At 45.3% G+C, this 18,816-nt stretch overlaps 1 protein-coding gene across 2 annotated transcripts in view; it reads right to left on the reverse strand.

Annotated features, from left to right (window-relative positions):
- LOC144602200 (ethanolamine kinase 1-like) overlaps nucleotides 1–18,816 on the reverse strand; it is a 276,197-nt gene that overhangs the window by 239,386 nt on the left and 17,995 nt on the right. For both annotated transcript variants that reach the window (XM_078414971.1, XM_078414970.1), the window contains exon 2: nucleotides 1,088–1,347. In XM_078414971.1, the coding sequence (XP_078271097.1) occupies nucleotides 1,088–1,347 (260 nt within the window). The remainder of the gene's footprint in view (nucleotides 1–1,087; nucleotides 1,348–18,816) is intronic.

The raw sequence follows: 18,816 nt of genomic DNA on the forward strand, positions 1-18,816 counted from the left end.
GGCTATTTTTTTCTACCACTATCACAGTTGTAGACTCGAATTATCAGACTTGCGTTGCAGACTCGAAGCAGAGCAAGATAACATTTATAGGTAAAACACAAAGCGCTGGAGTAACACTGGGCAGGCAGCATCTCTGGAGGACATGGATAGGTGATGCTTTGGGTCGGGGCCCTTCATCAGACCCTCTGGAGATGCTTCCTGATGGGACAAAGCCTGCCAAGTGATGGGTGGATACAGGTGAGAGATTTTCTTTGCCTGAGCAGATGGATGGACAAAGGCTAGAACTGACAAGGGGACAAGAAGGTGTTGGATAAGGAGAGGAGTCTGGGTTTCCCAGAAAATCTGCATAGAGGCCAAATCTGCAAGGAAACCTATCACATCTTCAGAATTGATTACATTAGCTTGACCGGAGTTGAAGGTAATCTAATGTTCAGTAGAACATAAAACGTAGAACTGTACAGAACCGAAGAAAGATCCCAACCAAAACGTCACCTATCCATGTTCTCCATAGATGCTCCTGATCCATTAAGTTACTCCAACACTCTGTGTCTTTTTTGTAAACCAGCATCTCAGAGAGTTGTAAATCTGTGGAATTCTCTACCTCAGAAGGCAGTGGAGGCCAATTCTCTGGATGCTTTCAAGAGAGAGCTAGATAGAGCTCTTAAGGATAGCGGAGTCAGGGGGTATGGGGAGAAGGCAGGAACGGGGTACTGATTGTGGATGATCAGCCATGATCACATTGAATGGCGGTGCTGGCTGGAAGGGCCGAATGGCCTACTCCTGTACCTATTGTCTATTGTCTATTATCTATTATCTGCAGTTCCTTGTTTCTCCATATAACAGTACAACACAGCAAAAGGCCCTTTGGCCCACAATGTCTGTGCCAAACATGACACCAAGCTAAACTAATCTCTATAACATAGAACAGCACAGAAACAGGCCCTTCGGCCCACAAAATCTATGCCGAACATGATGCCAGGTTAAACCAATCTCCTATAGACCATGGAAAAGTGCTGCACAGGAACAGGCTGGAAAACAATACTTTAGGCTGCGAAGAACAATTAAAATATAATACACGACGTACTACCTGAAAATGGAAGGCTTTCTCAGCTGTTGCCTGTCAAGGACAGCCCCTTTGATGAATTCGTAGCATAATCCATTTTGAAAAGTGCAGTATAGTTCCGGTGCACAGTGGTGAGCATGGAGAAGCTGGAAGTGTTTCACCTCAGTGGCGTGATCCACGTAAAGCTCGGTCATGTTGCCGTACATCCTGACGAGCACGGCCTCTTCCATATCCTGGTCCACATGACAACCCACCAGCCTGTTCGTGTTTCCACTGGTGAAAATCTGGGAACGGAAAGGAAAGAGTTTAACTTCATCTGAAGATTCAAACTCAACGCTAGGATTGAATTCCTGCAATGAAGAGCAATTCTTTAGCATCTTCCCAAGTGTTATAAAATATCACAACTCTAAAATAGACAAGTATATATATAGATTCACAAGGAACTACAGAAGCTGGAATCTTGAGCAAAACACTGAGTGCTCATCACCAGACTCAGGAACAGCTTGATTGTATTTATGTTCAGTATTATCTGATTGGATTGTATAGAATGCAAAACCAAGCTTTTCACTGTACCTCGGTGCTGGTGACAATAATAAACCTAAACTTTCTAAAAGTTGTGGTAAAAGTAACATAAGTGGATAAGCATAGATTGTGTCTTTTGCTCGATCTTATCCTTGATGCCTGATGATAATCAACACCACAGACGTATTGTCCAGTTTGATTGGATAGCGTACACAAAGCTTTTCACTGTACCTCAGTACAAGTGACAATAATAAACCGAAACGTTTCTCAGTGGGTCAGGCAGCATCTGCAGAGAGAATGGACAAACTAGGAGGGAGAGAATGGTCAAATAGGTAGTTAAGAAGGGCAGAATGTAGAAACAAAAAACTGCAGATGCTGCTTGGCACCAAAGATAGTCACAAAGTGCTGGAGTAACTCAGCGGGTCAGGCAGTAACTCTGGAGTGAAGGGTGGGTTCAGAAGGGCATCTGGGTGGGCATGGTGAAGTGGGGCCAAAGGGCCTGTTTCCATGCTGTGTGGCTCTATGGCGATATTACTCTAACTCCCCATTTACTGGTGCCCTCCCCTAATTCCCCAGACAAGTTTGAAGAAGGCTGAAGGACAATGCTGGTATGGTCTGAACAAAGATTCCGACCTGAAACATCGTCTCTCCATTCCTTCCACAGATGCAGAAACAAAGAACAGCAGATGCTGGCTTACTGTGAGTGGCGCAGTGATAAAGTTGCTGCCTCACAGCGCCAGAGTCCCAGTTACGGGTGCTGTCTGTACGTACGGAGTTTGTACGTTCTCCCTGTGACCTGGATGGGTTTTCTCCAGGATCTCCGGTTTCCTCCCATATTCCAAAGACATACAGATTTGTAGGATTGGTATTGGAAAAGATTGTAAATTGTTCCTAGTGTGTGGGATAGTATGTGGATCGCTGGTCGGTACGGACTCGGTGGGCTGAAGGGACTGTTTCCACGTTATTTCTCTAAACTAATCTAAATTGTTGCAATGGGATATGCAATGTGACAAATATGATGTAAACCTTTCCCATGTGGCAATAAAAGCATTTTGAGAGGACATTTCTGTGTCAACCGATATTCAGTGATGTCAAACATTCCTTTTGTATCCTATCCATGTTCTCCAGAGATGCTGCCTGACGCTCTGAGTTACTCCAGCACTCTGTGAAACGTCACCGATCCATGTTCTCCACAGATGCTGCCTGACCCACTGAGTTACTCCTGCACTCTGTGAAACGTCACCGATCCATGTTCTCCACAGATGCTGCCTGACCCACTGAGTTACTCCAGCACTCTGTGAAACGTCACCGATCCATGTTCTCCACAGATGCTGCCTGACCCACTGAGTTACTCCAGCACTCTGTGAAACGTCACCGATCCATGTTCTCCAGAGATGCTGCCTGACCCGCTGAGTTAGTCCAGCACTTTGTGGGTTTTTTTGTAAACCAGCATCAGGCGTTCCTTGAGTCTGTGTTAGTGAGTGGGGTATGCAGGTCGACGCGGACTTGTTGGGCCGAAGGGCCTGTTTCCACGCTGTATCTCTAAACTAAACTAAACTAAACTATACTAAACTAAACTAAAGTAAACTAAGGAACATATACTGGAGTAGCTCAGTGGGTCAGGCAACATTCCCGGAGAACGTGGATAGGCGATGTTTAGAATCGGGAGTAAACACAAAATGCTGAGTAACTCAGCAGGTCAGGCAGCATCTCGGGAGAGAAGGAATGGGTGACATTTAGGGTCGAGACCCTTCTTCAGACTGATGTCAGGGCTATAGAATCGGGACCCATCTTCAGTCTGAGTTACTCCAACATTGCTGTCTTTCCTTCACAGATGCTGGCTGACCCATTGAGTTCCACCAGCACTTTATGTTATTAAGATGGAAAAGTTAGACTTAAGGGCTAAAGTTAACATTAGGAATATTTGAAGTGAATTGCTTTTTTTTTCCCAATTTATTGATTTATCTGTTAATCTATTTAAAGTGAAAGAGTGAGAAGATTTTTTCAAAACACCACATAGCAATCTTGTACAAGTGCATTCCACATATTACATGAATATCTTTGAGTGCAATTGGTAATTTACTAAATTTTAAAACCAAATTACTAGAATCAAAGCTGTGCAAATCAAGCTCTGCCAACTGTTACAAAATCAATTCAAAAGTAAAATAAGTTATTTTATATAATGATGCAACTTCTATCGAGTTTATACATAATTGAGGTAGAAAAACTTCATCGCCAACAGGAATCTGAGGATAATAGAGTGCTATGAAAGAGACACAGAGTGCTGGAGCAACTCAGCGGGTCAGGCAGCATCTCTGGAGAACATGGATAGGTGACGTTTCACAGAGTACTGGAGCAACTCAGCGGGTCAGGCAGCATCTCTGGAGAACATGGATAGGTGACGTTTCACAGAGTGCTGGAGCAACTCAGCGGGTCAGGCAGCATCTCTGGAGAACATGGATAGGTGACGTTTCACAGAGTGCTGGAGTAACTCAGCGGGTCAGGCAGCATCTCTGGAGAACATGGATAGGTGACGTTTCTGATCCGGGACCCTACTACTGTCTGAGCAGCATCTGTAGTTAATGTAAACTATCCATGTTCTACACAGATGCTGCCTGACCCGCGGATTTCATAGGTTTATAATGGATATGAGCAGAATCAGGCCATTTGGCCCATCAAGTCCACACCGCCATTCAATCATGGCTGGTCTATCTCTCCCTCCTAACTCCATTCTCCTGCCTTGTCACCATAATCCCTGACATCCATCTAATCAAGAATCTATCTATCTCTGCCTTAAAAATATCCTTCCTAAAGGAATGTCCTTTAATTCTGAGGCTATGACCTCTATTCCCACCTTAAAATAGTCTAATACCATTGCCAAAGATGTATGATTGCTGACACATATCTAACTCTGTTACCAAATTGATAAATACGTCCACTCTATTTGACCCAAAACGTCACCTATCCATGTTCTCCACAGATGCTGCCTAACCCACAGGTACTCCAGCAAATGGGGAATTAGGGGAGGGCACCAGTAAATGGGGAATTAGGGGAGGGCACCAGTAAATGGGGAATTAGGGGAGGGCACCAGTAAATGGGGAATTAGGGTTTCAAAATATTACTAATTATGGAGAAATGTGGAACTGCGGACACTGAGGTTTTTCCTGTAAACCAGCATCTGTAGTTCCCATAGTCTCAGTTTTTCTGTGTTATTGCTAATGTTTTGTACTTATGAAATTTACTTCATTAGTACAGGCAGCGTCTCTGGAGAGAAGGAATGGGTGACGTTTCGGGTTGAGACCCTTGGAAGAAGGGTTTCGAGTGTTGACCCGAAACGACCCGCTGAGTTACTCCAGCATTTTGTGTCTATCTTCGGCTTAAACCAGCATCTGCAGCTCCTTCCTACAAATTGACTTAATTGTCGAACAAAATTCTAAACAAAGCAAGAATGAACAGAAATTGACAATGAATCAACACTGGCAGTCAATATAAAGTCAGCACCATTGAACCAATGGGCAATGAAAGATGTGCGGGTTTGTAGGTTAATCGGCCCTATGTAAGTTGCCCCTAGTGTGTAGGGAGTGGATGAGAAAGTGAGATAGCATAGAACTGGTGAGAACGGGTCAGCATGGACTCGGCAGGCTGAAGGGCCTGTTTCCATGCTGTATGTCCCAATCAATAACATTGCACTTTACGTTTCTATCTTAAATATGGGATTTATCTTTACGATAAAGATATCCTAAATCTTTTTAAAATACCTTGTGAATTTTAATGGCACCAAATAAAGAGAAAAGTAGCCATCAGTAAGTGTAATGTGCAGAACTTCAATGAATCTCATGAAAAAGATTCTAAAGATAAAAGGGAAAACAGCTGGCATTTAAAAGGGAAACCAGGAACTAGTCACATCGAAATCAAACAGACTAGTGCTTCATCAAAGAAATACTGAACCCAAAAGAAAATCACCCGACTTAGAAGCAGAAGTGGTCAAAATGTCTATCAAACCCAGAGGAAACAAATGAGGTACACTTCAAAGAAATAGAAACTGAGTTTGACTTCCAAGATAAAATAAAGTGCTGAGATAACCAATGGATTCATGCATTTTTATTTTATAGGTGTGGTTGGTAATTTCACAGGGCACGGGATGAATAATTCCATCACATAATAATCAATCTGGAACTCATACGTTTCATAATCATATTCTGCAAAAATGTAAAATGATCAAGATGCATTTTAAGGAACTGCTGATGTTCTAACCAGATGTTAATGTGCAAATGACAAGGTGGCGTTTGTGAACAATGATCAGAAGAGTTTTTTGCTCCTCAAATTGTTTTACTTTCACTTGTAAAGCATTCAGAATTTTAGAGAAAGCATTTTATCGGGATGCATCACGATTGGTTTGGGAACAGCTCCATCCAAGACCGCAAGGAAATGCAGAGAATTGTGGACACACAAGCAAACCTCCCTTCCATTGACTCCATCTACACCTCACGCTGCCTCGGCAAGGCCAGCAGCATCATCAAGGACCAGTCTCACCCCGGCCACTCCCTCTTCACCCCTCTCCCATCGGGCAAAATGTATGTGAACCCTTGGGCTATCTTTGATCAGACTTTGCTGGCTTTACCATGCACTAAACATCATTCCCTCATCATGTATCTATACACTGTAAATCTATACACAATACACTATGCACTATACATCGATTATAATCATGTATCCACTGGCTGGTTAGCATGCAACAAAACATTTTCACTGGACCTCAGTACACGTGATAATAAACAAAAACTGAACTGAATTGAGAGATCAGAGTTTAAAGATAGTCCAGAGAGAGAATGTTTTATTGTCGTGTGTCCCAGATAGAACAATGACTCTTACTTGCTGCAGTACAACACAATATGGACACATAGTGCACCGTAAACAATATGATAAACCAGAGAGAACAAATATTGTAAACAAGATGATAAATGAGAGAGAAAAAGAGAAGAAAAGGTATATACACATACCCACAACACACACACACACACACACACACACACACACACACACGCACACGCACACGCACACGCACACACACACACGCGCACGCACACGCACACGCACACGCACACGCACACGCACACGCACACGCACACGCACACGCACACGCACACACACACACACACGCGCACGCACGCGCGCACACACACACACACACACACACACACACACGCACACACACACACACACACACGCACACACACACACACGCGCACACACACACGCACACACGCACACACGCACACACGCACACACACACACACACGCACACACGCACACACGCACACACGCACACACGCACGCACGCACGCACGCACGCACACACGCACGCACGCACGCACACACACACACACACACACACACATATATACATACTGTATACACACACATTTATATGTATATACACATACCCACACACACACATATATAAATACATACACACATACTCAAAAAACAAATAACGGTAGTGGAATAATAATAATAATAATAATAATAATAATAATAATAATAATAATAATAATAATAATAATAATAATAATAATAATAATAATAATAATAATAATAATAATAATAATAATAATAATAATAATAGTCTATTGTAGTTCAGTGCTTATTTGAGGTTATAGTGTTTAATAGCCTGATGGCTGTAGGGAAGAAGTTGTTCCTGAACCTGGACATTACAGTTTTCAGGCTCCTGTACCTTCTTCCCGATGGCAGGGGTGGAATGAGAGCGTGGCCAGGGTGGTGTGGGTCTCTGGTGATGCTGGCTGCCTTTTTGAGGCAGTGACTCTGGTAAATCCCATCGACGGTGGGGAGGTCGGAGCCAGCGATGGACTGGGCAGTGTTCACAACTTTTTGTGGTCCTCTTCGTTCCTAGGCGTTCAAGTTGCTGAACCAGGCCGTGATGCAACCAGTCAATGTGGTCTCTACTGTACACCTGTAGAAGTTCAAGAGAATCCTCTCTGACATACCGAATCTCTGTAATCTTCTCAGAAAGTAGAGGCATTGATGTGCTTTCTTTATAATTGCATCAGTGTGCTGGATCCAGGAAAGATCTTTGGAAATGTGCACGCCCAGGAATTTGAAGTTTTTGACTCCATCGTCCCGTTGATATGAGCAGGATTGTGGGTCTTCATCCTTCCTCTTCCAAAGTCCACAATCAGTTCCTTGGTTTCACTGACATTGAGAGCCAGGTTGTTGTGCTGGCACCATTTAGTCAATCGGTCGATCTCACTTCTATACTCTGACTCATCCCCATCTGTAATTTATCCAACAACAGTGGTGTGATTGGCGATTCTAGCATCTATGTGTCCATTGTTATCATGACTTGTTAACATGTTTTAGAAACTCATGAATTAAGTCTATACAAAGAACTATTTCAGAAGAGAGTGTTGATTCAGGTACAAAGCTTTTAATTCTGTGGTGTCTTGTGGACACGGCTCAGATCATCACACAAACCAACCTCCCTTCCATTGATAGACACAAAAAGCTGGTGTAACTCAGCGGGACAGGCAGCATCTCTGGAGAGAAGGAATTGGTGACATTTCGGGTTGAGACCCATCTTCGGACATTGACTCTTCTCCCTTCCATTGACTCCATCCACACTTCACGCTGCCTCGGCAAGGCCACCAGCATATCAAGGACCAGTCTCACCCCGAATACTCTCCTCTCCCCTCTCCCATCAGGCAAGAGGTACAGAAGTGTGAAAACGCACACCTCCAGATTCAAGGACAGCTTCTTCCCATTTATCAGCCAACTGAACTATCCTCTCAGTGCCGGAAACCCTGGTTCGATCCTGACTACGGGTGCTGTCTGTATGGAGTTTGTACGTTCTCCCCGTGACCTGCGTGGGTTTTCTCTGAGAACTTTGGTTTCCTCCCACACTCCAAAGACATACAAGTTTGTAGGTTAATTGGCTTGGTAAATGTAAAAATGGTCCCTAGTGGGTGTAGGATAGTGTTAGTGTGCGGGGATCGCTGGTCGGCGCAGACCCAGTGGGCCGAAAGGGCCTGTTTCCGCACTGTATCTCTAAACTAAACTAAACTAAACGAAATTTTACTTTGCAATAGAAAAATAGACAAATGCCCCATTCTCTTTATTTGATCAAGTGGTTTGGAGAGTTTTCCATGATGCTGCTAAATGGGGAAAGTGAAATGTCCCATGAAAACGCACACTTACAACAAGAGAAAACCTCAGAAAAAAACCTTCAGTAAATTCACATAGTACACGTACAAAGCAGTCAAACAACAAATGTCCCCATTTATATAAGCGTTTATATCACAACAAACTTAGCGGTCTTACTTGAAAAAACACGGGCACTTTCATGTAAAATGATGTTGTATTTATTGTACTTATTTTTGACTTATTAAGTACGAACATTTAGCGATGGTCTTATTTATTTTACAAACAACTGGCTATCACCCATTAACATACAGTGCTGTCAGCGTTTGTTCCATCTGACCAGTTCTTTCCGATAAAAGCATGAAGAACCAAGGCAGAAATATTTAACATTTCCAAACCACTTAGCGTAACGATATGTAAGTGAATTGCTTGGGGACTCTGGTTAAGCTCATGCCATGATCTCTGGGCAAAATATGAAGCAACATCTTTGGCTAAAAATAAAAGATGCTGATGAGATCCTAACTTTTCTCAGCTGGACTAGGATCTGGAAGATAGATGTCAGAGCATTATAGCAAACTGCTCAGTTACTGATTCTGCTTCAAACAGAAAGGGACCACAGCAAAGTAACGTTATAAGGGCAGAGCACCACCAATAAGTTAGTGCAGCAGGTGGAGCCGCTGCCTCGCAGCGCCAGAGACCCGGATTCCATCCTGACCTCGGGTGCTGTCTGTGTGGAGTTTGCAGGTTCTTCCTGTGACCGTGTGGGTTTCCTGCAGGTGCTCTGGTTTCCTCCCGCATCCGACACATGTGGATCAATTGGCCCTCAGTAAATTGTTCCTGGTGTGTAGGAGAGTGGTAGAATCCAGGAGGAATTGCAGACAATATGGCGAGAATGAAGATGAATGTAAATGGGCAGTCAGCATGGTCTCGGTGGGCCAATGGGCCCGTTTCCATGCTGTATCTTTCAATGTTCATTTAATTATACTCCTGACCATCTCCACTATTACCTATCTATCTATATATTACTAAAAGTTTCATCTTGTTTGTACATATATATATTTGTCTGTTCCCGAAGTACAGCCAAACGGTGCATGGCAGCACAACAATTTTAGGCCCACCTTGCTCACCATTGTCCTGCAGTTCAAATGGTTGTTATATTTTAAAAGTTTTTAACTTTAATAAATCACTTTTTAAACTTTAATAAATCACTTTTTAAACTTTAATAAATCCCTTTTCCACTTGCCCTGCCCGTCAGCCGTGTTTGACGTCACAATGGGAACCCAACGTGTCCGTGCCTGCGCAGTTGGGACCCGTTGATCTAATACTTACATAAGATGGCCGCCAGATCCGCCAGACGGGTCCGCGCCTGTGCAGTTGGGGCCTGTTGATCTAATACTTACGTAAGATGGCCGCCGGATCTGCACGTGCTCAGTTGGGGGAGGGTTGCCGCTCGGAGAAGGGGCGGTACCCACCCGAGTTATGGGACTGGCGGCCAATGAGGGGGGTTGAGGAGAGCTCTCCTGCTGCTGGCCGCCGCGATGGCCGCACGGGACTGGGTTGAGTGGCTACCTCTCCCCTTTCCTTTCCCCCCTCGCCTGCCCCCGGCCCCGGGGGAGAGTCACCGGCTGGCAACGCGTCCACGGGTCGCCAGTTGGGGAAGGGTTGCCCGGAGGGTTGGCGGGAGGTTGACACAGAGGGTTGGCGAGAGGTTGGCACGGAGGGTTGGTGGGCCTGCAAGAGAGGTTTGGACCCATCGGGTCCACGCCTGTTGGGCCCAAACCAAACACAAAATATTATCCAGGTGTAAAACAGGCCAAGGGAAAGGATGAGTTTGTATTTTCACAAGTGGCCTTATTGAAAACTGCTTCCACTTCCAATGTGTTATCACTATGCTGCCAATTTGAGGTGTGCTTTTTCCACTGCCTTTCCATCATGCTGTACACTGGCATGCTGGTGTGTGCAGGGTAATGTGTCACACCCTCTACAGGACCTGGTCCATGGTGTAAAGCAAGGAAGAAGCAAGGCGTTACTGCAAATAAATAAAATGTGAAGCAAATCACTTTTCTTTTGGGATGGACTTCTTTGGATACATCCTGCTCGGTCCAAAATCAGCATCTCCACCCGGTAAATATTTTTAACTTCTCCACCATTGCCCAATTCAAACAGATTCCTGAAACAAGTATTCCATCACCTCAAGTAGACACAAAATGTTGGAGTAACTCAGAGGGGCCAGGCAGCATCTCTGGAGAGAAGGAATAGGTGACATTTTGCGTCTCAACCCGAAATGTCACCTACTCCCTTTCTCTAGAGATGACCACCTGACCCGTTGAGCCGCTCCAGCATTTTGTATCTGTCTTCGGTGTAAATCAGCATCTGCAGTTCCTTCCTACAATAGACAATAGACAATAGACAATAGGTGCAGGAGTAGGCCATTCAGCCCTTCGAGCCAGCACCGCCATTCAATGCGATCATGGCTGATCACTCTCAATCAGTACCCCGTTCCTGCCTTCTCCCCATACCCCCTCACTCCGCTATCCTTAAGAGGTCTATCCAGCTCTCTCTTGAAAGCATCCAACGAACTGGCCTCCACTGCCTTCTGAGGCAGAGAATTCCACACCTTCACCACCCTCTGACTGAAAAAGTTCTTCCTCATCTCCGTTCTAAATGGCCTACCCCTTATTCTTAAACTGTGGCCCCTTGTTCTGGACTCCCCCAACATTGGGAACATGTTATCTGCCTCTAATGTGTCCAATCCCCTAATTATCTTATATGTTTCAATAAGATCCCCCCTCATCCTTCTAAATTCCAGTGTATACAAGCCCAATCGCTCCAGCCTTTCAACATACGACAGTCCCGCCATTCCGGGAATTAACCTAGTGAACCTACGCTGCACTAGTCATTGACTGTCTTTGGTTTCACTAAGAACTTTCACTAGTATTGTGGTTATTAATTTATTGGATTTTTGTTTATTATATATTATCTCTGTGTATTGTGTTTGCAGGTCTGTTGTGCAGCTGCAAGTAAGACTTTCATTGTTCTGGAAAAAAACTGCAGATGCTGGTACAAATCGAAGGTAACACAAAATGCTGGAGTAACTCAGCGGGTTAGGCAGCATCTCGGGAGAGAAGGAATGGGTGACGTTTCGGGTCGAGACCCTTCTTCAGACTGATGTCAGGGGAGGGGGCAGGACAAAGATAGGATGTAGTCGGAGACAGGAAGACTAGTGGGAGAACTGGGAAGGGGAGGGGATAGAGAGAGGAAGCAGGGACTATCTGAAGTTAGAGAAGTCACTATTCATATCGCTGGGATGTAAGCTACCCAAGCGATATATGAGGTGCTGTTCCTCCAATTTGCACTGGACCTCACTCTGACAATGGGAGGGGGAGTTGAAGTGCTGAGCCACCGGGAGATCAGGTTGAAAGAGTTGAAGTATTTACAAAGCAAACAGGTCACAAAATAGTCGCCTGCTTCTTCTTGCGCATTGTAAATTGCTTAGCTAAGCAGAAAGAGGTGAGCTGTCTCTAACCTTGAGCAGTACAACATGTACTACAAAAAAAAAACAACTGACCTTTAGTTGGCTTTGCTAAAAAAATAATAAGAATAAGCTGAGATTGCTTTATTTCAACAAAAAAAACCTGACCTACTGATAACTTCTTAATACCTTATATGGACATGGTCTTATTTCTTTCCCTACCTTGTGTGGGCATGATGTGAGTGGTGGCACCTCATTCACTGATTAGTAAAAGATATAACTCTACCAAAGTTTTGCCCTTTGTTTCGGGGAGTGGGGACACGAGGTGAACTTAGCTGTCTGAAGACCCCCAGTGCTGATCTCCCCTCTCCCGCCTGGCGTAATAAAGACTTTGTAGGGACACAGGGATTGGTCCAGACCATCGAACCCTCTGATTGGTAGAAGGGGTGAGGTGGTGCGCAGGTAAAGGAACTGGGGAGTCTCGTTTAGTCCTCCGAAGGAGACAGTAAGATTTATGGTTGTCTGTCGTTTGGTGCGTTGATTGTCACGGTTGTTAATGTTATAATAAACGTCTACCTCAACGTACTTCGCCTACGACTCGCCATAACTTTACTGTTTTACCACTAACTTTGTTGCATTGTTGTCTGTCTAGGGAAAACGAACTTTAACAAGGTAGGTTAAGATCTCTTGATCCGACTTGATCTTCTGGCTGTGGAGGCCAAGTCAATGGATATTTTTAAGGAGGAGTTTGACAGATTCTCGTTTAGTACGGATGTCAGGGGTTATGGAGAGCAGAACAGAGGGCAGTGGAGGCCAATTCACTGGATGGATTTAAAAGACAGTTAGATAGAGCTCTAGGGCAGGGATCTCCAAACTATGGCCCGCGGGAGACATCCGGTCCGCCGCGAGATTTTATTCGGCCCGCAGCAACCTCGCAGGCGGCTGCCGGTGAAGGTTCACCAGAGAGCAGATCGCCACTGACCCAGAGCCGGGACAAGGCGAGAGATCACAGCGCCCCCTCGCAAACAACAAACAAGGAAACTTCCCTCCTCGCTGCCGCCGCCAATCACCCCGGGGGGGAAAGAGAGGGGGGGAGAGAGGGGTGGGGAGAGAGGGGGGAGTGGGGAGAGAGGGGGGGTGGGGAGAGAGGGGGGGTGGGGAGAGAGAAGGGGAAGAGAGAGGGGGGGGAGAGAGAGGTGGGAGGGGAGAGAGAGGTGGGAGGGGAGAGAGAGGTGAGAGGTGAGAGAGAGGTGGGAGGGGAGAGAGAGAGGGGGAGAGAGAGGGGGGAGAGAGAGGGGCAATGGGGAGAGAGAGAGGGAGGGGAGAGAGGTGGGGGGGGGGAGAGGGGCAGTGGGGAGAGAGAGGGGGGGAGAGAGAGAGAGAGGGGGGGAGAGAGAGAGGGGGGGGTTGGGAGAGAGAGAGGGAGGGGAGAGAGGTGGGGGGGAGAGAGAGGGGCGGTGGGGAGAGAGGGGGGGAGAGAGTGGGGGGGGAGAGAGATGGGGGTGGGGAGAGAGAGGGGGGGAGATTGGGGGGAGGGGAGTGAGAGGGGGAGAGGGTCGGTGTAGAGGGAGCAGCGGGTGAGAGCGGGAGCGCGGGGATTTAAAAGAGGGTTAGATAGAGGTCATGGGGCTAGTGGAATCAAGGGATATGGGGAGATGGTAGGCACGGGTTATTGATTGTGGATGATCAGCCATGATCACAATGAATGGCGGTGCTGGCTCGAAGGACCGAATGGCCTCCTCCTACATCTATTTGCTATGTTTCTTTGTAACATTTACTTCCATATCTACCAGAATAAATGATAGATATCACAAATTCAAATAAAATATCTCCAAATTGATATTTCTTTGTTGCAAGGATATTAAGAACAATATCATATCATATCATATCATATATATACAGCCGGAAACAGGCCTTTTCGGCCCTCCAAGTCCGTGCCGCCCAGAAAAATCCGCACAGTGCCTGTTTGCCAGTCGTGCTGCATGGAAATCCCATCAGAATCTCCCTTATGTTTAGTTTAGAGATACAGCGCGGAAACAGGCCCTTCGGCCCACCAGGAATGCGATTCCCGTTTATTAACACTATCCTACACCCACTAGGGACAATTTTTACATTTACCCAGCCAATTAACCTACATACCTGTACGTCTTTGGAGTGTGGGAGGAAACCGAAGATCTCGGAGAAAACCCACGCAGGTCACGGGGAGAACGTACAAACTCCTTACAGTGCAGCACCCGTAGTCAGGATCGAACCTGAGTCTCCGGCGCTGCATCCGCTTACCAAAGCACGTGAAGATATTTTCTTGTAGAAAAATAATCAGCATAAAAAGAAATGATAATTTAGTGTAATTAATAGACTGAAACATAGAATGTAGAACAGTACATCACAGTAATAGGCCCTTGGCTCACAAAGTGTGTACCGAGCATGATGCCAAGATAAACTAGTCTCCTCTGCATGTACATGATCCATATCCCTGCATACCCATGTCCCTTTCTAATAGCCTCTTAAAATCTGAAGAAGGGTCTCGACCCGAAACGTCACCCATTCCTTCTCTCCAGAGATGCTGCCTGACCTGCTGAGTTACTCCAGCATTTTGTGATGCCTCTTAACATCGGAGACCAATACTGAACTCTGCATTTGATGGTGGTTACTGGTGTTAAACGTTATTTGCAATTCTAAACAATTTACAACAAACCAGAATATAATCACGGGTGGTAGAGTTGCTGCCTTACAGAGACCAGGGTCCGATTCCGACTACGGGCGCTGTCTGTATAGAGTTAGACAATAGACAATAGACAATAGGTGCAGGAGGAGACCATTCGGCCCTTCGAGCCAGCACCACCATTCAATGTGATCATTCTCAATCAGTACCCCGTTCCTGCCTTCTCCCCATACCCCCTGACTCCGCTATCCTTAAGAGCTCTATCTAGCTCTCTCTTGAATGCATTCAGAGAATTGGCCTCCACTGCCTTCTGAGGCAGAGAATTCCACAGATTTACAACTCACTGACTGAAAAAGTTTTTCCTCATCTCCGATCTAAATGGCCTACCCCTTATTCTTAAACTGTGGCCCCTGGTTCTGGACTCCCCCAACATTGGGAACATATTTCCTGCCTCTAACGTGTCCAACCCCTTAATAATCTTATACGTTTCGATAAGATCCCCTCTCATCCTTCTAAAAGGATGTACGTTTGTACGTTCTCCCCCAGACCGCGTGGGTTTTCTCTGAAATCTACAGTCTTTCCAATCTTTCCTCATATGACAGTCCTGCCATCTCGGTGATTAACCTGGTGAACCTACGCTGCACTGCCTCAATAGCAAGGACGTCCTTCCTCAAATTAGGAGACCAAAACAACACACAATACTCCAGGGAGGCAACACACCATCCTTGAATCCCGCCTGTTGCCGCAGAAATCCATCCCTGTACCTCTCACGATGGATTAAAGCTATGCTCTCAAGTATTTGACATTTCCATCCTGGGGAATGAAGGTTCTGACTGTCTACCCTATCTACGCCTCTTATAATTTTATACACTTCTTTCAGGTCTCCACGTAACCTCCAGCGTTCCAGAGAAAACAAGCCACATCTGTCCAACCTCTCCCTGCAGCTAATGCTCGCTAATCCAGTCATCGTTCGAGTAAACCTCCTGTGCACTTACTCCAAAGTCTCCAAATTCTTCCTGTAATGGGGTGACCAGAAGTGTGTAGCTGTAAAGCTGCTGCCTTACAGCGCCAGAGACCCGGGTTCAATCTGGCTATGGGTGCTGTCTGTACAGAGTTTATGCGTTCTTCTGGGTGCTCCGGTTTCCTCCCACACTCCAAAGATGTATAGGTGTGTGGTTTAATTTCCTTTGATAAAATTGTAAATAGTTTCTAGTGTGTAGGATAGTGATAGTGTACAGCGAGCACTGGTCGGCATGGACTCAGTGCCGTGTTTCCGTTACTGTATCCCTAAAGTCTAAAGCAAATGCATTAAACACATCTGACTCTTGCCCGACAGAGTAATTGTTACAAAGCTCCAATTCACTGGTGTGAAATGCTTTTAGACATTTCTGAGGAACGTCTTAAAATACTGTGTTATTTTAATTCCCAGAAATGTTTACTAGATTTATTCTAAATTTAGAATAAATTTAATGTGTCCTAAAGAAAAATCTGATGAAATGCATTTCCTGATCCTCATTTCTATAATGACTTCCAATCTATATTACAGCAGGGTTCCATTTCATAACATGAGTGGACCAGCTTTCTGTAGGAGCAACTGTGTTAGGGAACCCATACAGATTGTATTCCTTGCGTTTATACCCACACATTCAACATGCACAGAGAATATATTACTTAAAAGAACTGAACTTGTTGAATTTGCACGTCTTAATTCTTTTTTTATAGATTATTGTAACACGCTGAACGATGTAAGATTCGCACATTTCTGAGAAGAAATGTTGATTGACTTATTGAAGTTTGCATGTTGACCACGTGGGTTTCCTCTGGGTGCTCCGGTTTCCTCCCACATCCCAAAGACGTGCAGGTTAATCGACCCTCTGTAAATTGCCCCCAGTGTGCAGGGAGTGGATGAGAAATTGAGGGAACATAGAACTATTGTGAATGGGTGATCGATGGTCGGCGTGGACTTGGTGGGGCCGAAGGGCCCGTTTCCATGGTGTGACTTTCAATTTAAATTGATTTTGAAAGATACAGCATTGGAAGTAAGCCCTTCACCCCACCGAGTCCACACCGACCATCGATCAGCCGTTCACACTAGTTCTCCAACTTTCTCATCCACTCCCTACACATTAGGGGCAATTTGTAGAGGGTCAATTAACCTACAACCCTGCATGTATTTCGGATACGAAGAAACCGGAGCACCCGGAGGAAACCCACGTGGTCAATGTATAAACTCTGCGCACACACAGACAGCACCTGAGGTCAGGATCGAACCTGGATCTCTGGCGCTGTGAGGCAGCAGCTCTACCCGCTGCGCCACTGTGCCGCCCCTGAAATGATGTGTGTTTGGGATCAGATGTGACCGTCACGTGAAAGGTCACCTTGGCTGTTTCAACTCTGCTGAACTCCAGCAGCAAGTCTAAAGCAGCCGGGAATCTCCCAAGGACAGGGGAACAACCATGACCACGTGCGCTGAATGGCACTGAGGTCTGTGTTTGTGGAGGCACTTTTACGTTCTGTCTATCCGACATTTAGAAATATTCAAAAAGTATGAACAATACTTGACCCTTTTGAATAAATAACTTAAAAAGCCAAAATTGAAAATGAAACACACCCCCAAAATATAATAATCAAATGTAAAACTTTATTCCTTGCTTTTTGATCTACAACCCAAAATTCGGCAGTGCTGGCAGATAAGAGTTGGTCTTGGTTTCATGTTTCTGCACAGACATTGTGGGCCGAAGGGCCTTTTCCTGTGCTATACTGGTCTATGTCGAACTGCAGATGCTGGTTTATACCAAAGGGACACAAAATGCTGGAGTAACTCAGTGGGTCAGGCAACATCTCTGGAGAAAAAGGTGGGCGATATTTTGGATCGAGACCCTTCTTCACACTGAAAGTAGGGAGAGAGGAGGGGGGAGGGTGGGGAAGAGTTGGAGGCAAGAAAAGTCCAGGACCAATTAACGCCCTGAATGGTCCTCCTCTTTTCTCACCTCTTGGACTTCAAACCCGCCAACATTCAGTCTGAAGAAGGGTCTCGACCCGAAACGTCACCTTTTTCCAGAAAGTGCTGAGTTACTCCAGCACTTAGCACCTATCTGTACAGTTCTACATTCTATGAAACAAACTTTAGTTCCTTGTAATTATACACAGCACTATTTCACATGCTGACTGCATTAGCAGATTCAGGGGACATTTGCTTATTTTCATTTATTGTGGTGTGGCAAATATTACACAAAGCTTAATATAATGGATCTTTTGTGTCGGGAGTGGACTGGAAGAGTTAACTTCAAAGTATCAGCTGAGGGTGTTGATCCAGGCTTCCATTGTGTGTCAGACAGTAGACATGAAGTCTGTTGTTGTACATGTCTTCTGCCAATTCATCCTTCTTTAATATGCTTTTATTCTGCAACATTGGACGGTAAACTAAAAACGCATCGAGGCCCCTTCCTCGTGCAATACTCCAAGATAAAGTTGGAACAAGATTTTGGATATTTGCAAAATGGCCGTTAAAAACAAATTGTCATTTTCTTTTCTTTTCTTATTTCCAGTATTCCTTTTGTTTGTGCAAAATTGAATAGATGGTTTGTTCAAAGTTTACGGTAAGAGTCAGCCGCAGAATATCACACATCTGCACCACACGCTCTGACCATATGCTGGGCACATTCTGATGGGCAATTGCGAGCAGTTCAAAGCCTGTTTGTACCTTTCTTCTCTGTCAGATATTTCCCTTCCGTTTCTCTTGTGTACTTGTCAGCACAATTATAATTATCCTGTGCCGCTAAAAGAAATCCCTGCCTTTTATGCTCGTTCTCTATGACTGCTCATTTCCCCCTGCCCTTCTCCACTTCCAGGTGGTTTCAGCGTGAAACCTGCGGAGGGGCAGGGGGAGATCAGTGGCTGGCAGGTGGTCAGGAATGCCCAGGGAGTGGAGAACGGGGAGAA

This window comes from Rhinoraja longicauda, chromosome 18 (genome assembly GCF_053455715.1).
Source record: "Rhinoraja longicauda isolate Sanriku21f chromosome 18, sRhiLon1.1, whole genome shotgun sequence".
In the NCBI taxonomy this organism is placed as follows: domain Eukaryota; kingdom Metazoa; phylum Chordata; class Chondrichthyes; order Rajiformes; family Arhynchobatidae; genus Rhinoraja; species Rhinoraja longicauda.